This window comes from Psammomys obesus, unplaced genomic scaffold (genome assembly GCF_907164565.1).
Source record: "Psammomys obesus unplaced genomic scaffold, mPsaObe1.curated_primary_1811, whole genome shotgun sequence".
Lineage (NCBI taxonomy): Eukaryota > Metazoa > Chordata > Mammalia > Rodentia > Muridae > Psammomys > Psammomys obesus.
In genome coordinates this window covers 29774935-29780934 of record NW_026596073.1, presented here as the reverse complement: position 1 = coordinate 29780934, position 6000 = coordinate 29774935, and the positions used below count along the sequence as shown (strand labels likewise).

Sequence of the window (6000 nt, the reverse complement as noted above, 5' to 3'; positions counted from 1 at the left end):
TGTGTGTGTGTGTGTGTGTGTGTGTGTGTGTGTGTGTGTGTGTGTGTATCATGCACTCATCTTTTGGATACATGGGGCACTATTTCAGGATGAATATCTTGTCTTAGAATGAATGATGAATATGGGACAAATCGACTGAAAATATATGATGGCAATAACTTGGAGGATGATTAATTTTGTTAAAGACTGCCAAAATTATTTAAATTTTTCCTATTTTCTCATAATAGAAAAGTATTTGATAGATGTTTTGTACCCTTCAGGATATTCTACTAAAGACCGGAAATAAGTATTTGATACCTAAGTAAGCATTTGAAAATATATTTATTCTGCTGACTTTTACTTTTTTCTTCTATGTTATGAGATTCGCTCAATTGAAGGCCAGTATGGCACACTTCAGGCATATGTGACTCCAAGAATTCAACCAAAAACTTGTCAGGTCCGCCAGTACCACATCAAACCTCTGTCTCTCCACCAAAGAACTCACTTCATCGACCACGACAGGTAGGGCATGGGACAGAATGGTGTGTTCTTAGGAGATTATGTCATTGAGACAAGCCTGCTTTATTTTTATCCTTTATCACATGTTATTAACTCTATGTGTGTGTCTACATGCTGTATGTGGGTACGCAGGTGCCATGGCACAAGTGTGGAGCTCTGGTGACAGCTTTAGGCAGTTGGTACTCTCTCTATTGGGTGAGTCTTAAACTCAGGCTGGCAGGGTTGGCAGAAAGTGCTTCCACCTGCTGAGCAGTCTCACCAACTGGTGCCTGCTGTTATTAACTTATTTATGGGAAGACTTTTTACAAAATTTATTGTTTTCGTTTTTCCTCCTTAGATGATGTCTTAGTTATTCTTTGAGAATTTTACACAATCTATTTTGGTCATTTTCCTCCTCCCCCACCTCCCTATCCACCCAACTTTACATACTCACTTTCTCTTAGGAAAACAACAAAAAGCCAAATGAACACGGAGTGCAGTTTGTCTTGGCAGGCTTCGGCTTAGCATGGGCATACCCTGGTGTGGCTGATCTGCCCAGGTCACTCCACTGAAAACTGATTTTTCTCTGTCACGGCAGCTATCATTTTTAAGGAGCTTCTTGCCTAGGGGGTGGGACTTCATCCTACTTCCGCTCCTCTGTGCCAGGGTTTTGCCTGGCTTGAGCTTGTACAGATCTTCTGCATTCTGACACAATCTTTGTGTGTGCCTATGTGCATCCTGTTGTGCGTGGAAAAGCTGCTTCCTTGAAGTTCTCCATCACCGCCTTTGGCTCTCAGTCTTTCTGCTCCTTCCTCCACAAAGATTCCCGAGCTTTAAGGAGATGCGTGTGACATGGATATCCTGTTTAGGACTGAGCATTCCAAAGTCTCTTCTCTTCACAGTAACCAATAATGGGTTTTTTGTGTTAGTTACCGTCTACTGCAAGAAGAAGCTTCTCTGATGAAGGCTGAGCGAGCAATGCACTGGTCTGTGGGAATAAATATGTTTTGTTGCTATGTTTCTTTAGCAGAATAATTACAGCAGGTTCCTCTAGGGCCCATGAACCATTCTAACCAAGGTTCTAACGTCATTGATAGTATCAGATATGGGTTACACCTCATGGAGTGGGCCATAATTCCTTTTTTAAAAAGGTGCTTGTCTACTCCCATAATATCTGTGCCACTATTGCACCAAAGGGTGTATGTTGCAGGCAGGTAATGATTATAGCTCACATGGGGCTTGTGGCTGGATGAGACTGATTATTTCTTTTCTCTACCAGGAGCATCTAACACCTTCCAGCACTATAAGTGCTAACCACTAGGGGCCAAGCTGCCAGTTGAGTGCCAGCTATAATTCTTCTTGTTTGTGACATAAACATGTAATATCTTTAACAATGGGATCTCACCATCAAGTTGTGGAAGATAACCAAAAGCATTGGCAATACTTGGTTATGTTTGGGTGTGATCTATAGGATCCCATTAAGCCAACACCTCAAAAGGATGAAAGCCATTCCTGGTAGTGGAGATTTCATTTGGTAGCTTTATTATGTCCAATTAGAGTATTACTTCCCCATTTAAACTCATGTATGGTGTGTGTGTGTGTGTGTGTGTGTGGTTGTGTGTTAGGAAGCTTCTACAGTAGGAGGTTCCATATGGCTTTTTTAAAAGGCCTTTAGTGTTATTCCTCTCCATGTTTCCTGTCCACCCACCCTCCCCCGCCCCATGTTGTCCTTCTGTTCTGACCCCCCTTATCCCTATAAAACACTGTATTTATTTCCCCTTCCTTTGAAATTCCCCTCCCCCTCGCTGGTTTCTTACTAACCACCTAACCTCTGTGAGTATTCTAAAAGAAACACACATCAAAAGCATAAAAGCAAATATCCACATATGAGAGAAAACATATAATATTTGTCTTTCTGGTTCTGGGTACCTCACCCAGGATGATTGGTTTGTGGCTCCATCAATTTACCCCAAAATTTCACAATTCCATTTTTCTTGAGAGCTGAATAGTATTACATTGTATACCTAATATATATTTAAAAGTTAAAAAATAACTTAACTTAAATGGTTAATAATTAGATCTGACTTTAATATTTCTAATAAATACAAGATAGTTTGTCTTATTTTGGAAGCTGTGTTGAATTAGACTTTCTTGTCGTCTGTTGCCATTGTGAGGTCACCTGAATAGGAAGTTTCCTTAAGTACCTGTGAGCAAATAGTGGTTAACATTTAGATGCACAGTGGTTTACTATGATGACCCTGCATTGCCTTGCCCTCAAGGTCAGATTCCCTTCTGCAGTACCTCAAGTAATAGTTGTAGGCAGTCAACTATGATAGCTCCTGATACTTCTAATGTAAGCACCTTAATGCAGATCATTTTGGGGGACAATATAATGTGGGATTAAGTAAAAAAAAAAAAAGAAAAGAAAAGAGACAAACAGTAATATAATACTTTGTGACAAGTGTTTTGTGGGGTTCTTTTATATATTTTCTATTATTTTAAAAGTATTTTATTAGCATATACTATTTTTACATAATGGGTTTATTATGAAATTCTTATACATATTCATAATGCGTTTTAATCCTATTCTCCTTTGCCTGTTAATTCTCCTCCTCTTGCCAGTTGCTCCACCTCCTGTCCCCCTTCAACTCTCATGTCTCTGTGTGGGACCCAGTTAAGTTCATGAGGGCTGTCTACAGGGCACGGGCACCTTACTCATCAAACGTTAGCCTTTTGTGTATCCTCAGGGAGGGTTGGGGCCCCATCAGCTCCTCCTTGTTTTGTGACAGGATCTAGATGGCCTAGTCTCTGTTTTGCAAATGGGAAGTAGAGGCCTGGAAAAGTAACCCACTTTGTGATCTAAGTACCCATGCTATGCTTAGATGCCAAAGCCTGTGTCTTCCTCATGCAGCTTGCACGTTAAAAGGTTGTATGATTGGAATAAGATATAAGGGGAAATTCTCTTAGGATATTTTTCTTAGGAAAATTTATGGGAAACATTAAAGAGAATTCATTTTTGGCCATTTTTTTTCTGTTTTGTTTAAAACCTACGGCCTGCTGTATGGCAGACAATCTTTTTATTATTGAGCTGTTTCCTGAGCCTTTTTTGTATCTTTTGTATTGAGACAGGGTCTTAGTATGTTGCCTGGGCTAGTCTTAAACTTACAATCCTCCTGTTGTAGCCTTCCAAATAGCTGGAATTACAGGTGTGGCCCCCAGGTATGACTTATTATAATAATTTATAGGAGTTGTTCACTAAATCCATGAAAGGAAGAAGGTACTGTTTCCTAACTTGTCACTGGGCCACAGCTAGTAAAGAGTAAAATAAGGACTCAAACTGCCTGCCCGCCCTTAAGCCCAGTGCTAGGCTTTACAGTTGAGGTGACTCATGTGTATTTTATAGTCTGTGTAATACAGATGCCAGATGAGTTTTCAAATAAGCAAATCTAGCTGAATATCCTCAATTTAATCTACAAAACATGTTCCAATGAACAGAGAAGCTATGTACATCACCCAACTATACGACACATAGCACAAGCAAGTGTAGGGATAGACAAGCATCCAAGTTTCTGTTTATAAAACTAAAATGGTCATTTGTTGGATTGTGAGGTTAATTTCATAAAACTTTTAAATAAGTATTTATTTAAAGTTGAGAGTGATAGCTCGTGCCTGTAATTCTAGCACTTGGGAGACTCAGGTAAAAAGATTGACATGCATTTGAGGTAGCCTGATGTGTGTGTGTGTGTGTGTGTGTGTGTATGCGAGTGCATGTGCGCGCATATAGTGGCTTTCTGGGCTTTCTCTGTAGAGAATCCCTGCATAAAAGCTTAAAAATTAATAAAATAAAGTGTTCAGCTGTGTTTGAGATTCTGCTTACTCTGCGTGTGCAGTATTTTTGTGGACGCACACCCAATGCTGGCCTCTTGATTGCAGACCCATGAACATGCTGACTCTAATAGGCCAGTTCAGCTTCGCTGAAGTCCACTCCTGGGTGGTGTTCTGCCTGCCTGAAGTTCCTGAAAAGCCTCCAGCAGGAGAATGCACAACATTTTACTTTCAGAACACCTTTCTGGATACACAGCTCGAGTGTGTCTACAGGTAAATCAAATTAATTACTTATTAACAAAATGTAGATACAACACCTAAGTTTTAACTTGTTTGAAGACAGAAATAATTTAAAAATACTATAACTGAAAATCTATATTGTTCAACAGAAGCTATTAAACAAATAGACTTAATGAGTGTAAAAGTGTTGTTAGAAAAATGAGTATGCAAAGATTAACATTTTTCAATAATATGTCTATATAAAATCTGTAGTAATGTCCGAATTATAAATATAATCATGTAAAGTTTTTTGAGAGAATGTTCTAAGATGTCTATTTATGTCATTAAATCTATAATGGCATTTAAGATGCGTCTGTTTTTCTGCCCTGACGATCTGTCAATGGAATGGGGTATTGCAGTCTCCGGTTTTCCTGTTGGGGCCACCTGTGACTGTCCTTCTATTAGGATTTGTGTGCTGAGATAGAGTACACACATGTTCATTCAGCTCATGTATGTTGTCCTCTTGACGGATTCTTCCTTCAATCAATATGAAGTTAGTTTTCGGATGTGTTCTGACTAGTTTTGGTTTAAAGTCTATTTTGCCAGATTTCAGAACTGTGACATCGGCTTGCCAATTGCCTCATTTGCTCAGGATAAGTTTTACCTTCCTTTAACCCTACGGTGGCCTCTGCCTTTGATGGTGGCTTGTGGGCTTTAAAGACAATCAGTAGACAGTTCCTGAACTTAAGTCCCCTCTGCTAGTCTGTGACTGGTGAGTGGGAAGTTGAGAGAAATTTAGATTTATAACTGAAAAGTGTGTATTATTGCCTGCCCTGTCCTTTTGTTGATTTTGTAGTATTTTTGGTGTTTTCCTCTTCTCCTTAACTATCATTACTCAGAAGTAGTTTCTTCTTCCCTGTGGCGCATGTATGTATGTATTTATCTTTCTCTTCATTTGGAGAAATCCTTCAAGGATCTTCTGTGAGTTGACTTAATGATCATGACTTGTTTTTATTATGGGAAAAATTCTTGCCCATTCAATTTTGACTGATAGCTTTGCCGGAAATAATAGTCTGGGTTAGCACTTACTCTTTTTCAAAACTGGAAAATTCTAAGTTTTCTAGCTTTTTAAAGTTTCCCTTGAGAAATCTTCAGTTATCGATCAGTCTGCCTTTGTCTCTTGCCTCTTTCAGTGAATTTTCTTTGTTCTGAATATTTAGTGGCTTAACTGATATGACAAGGAGAAGTTCTTTCTGGCCTTGTCTGTTGGGCATTCTAACTGCCTTTGTATCTGTGTAGCCATTTCTTTGTCTCACTTAGGGAGGTTTTCTGCTATGAGTTTATAGAGACTGTTTTCTATGTCTTTGAAAAATAATTAATTCTCTTGATTCATAGATTTGAAATTTGCATTGTGTCCCAAATATCTGAAATATAGCTTAAACCTTATTAATATAGCCTTGTTCTTGGTGGGATGTTCTA

General features: G+C 38.9%; 1 protein-coding gene across 1 annotated transcript in view; it reads left to right on the top strand.

The window, feature by feature from the left end:
- Bbs7 (Bardet-Biedl syndrome 7) overlaps positions 1-6000 on the top strand; it is a 40331-nt gene that overhangs the window by 28550 nt on the left and 5781 nt on the right. Inside the window, exons 14-15 of the mRNA XM_055625878.1 lie at positions 362-501; positions 4411-4575. Coding sequence (XP_055481853.1) covers positions 362-501; positions 4411-4575 — 305 coding nt within the window. The remainder of the gene's footprint in view (positions 1-361; positions 502-4410; positions 4576-6000) is intronic.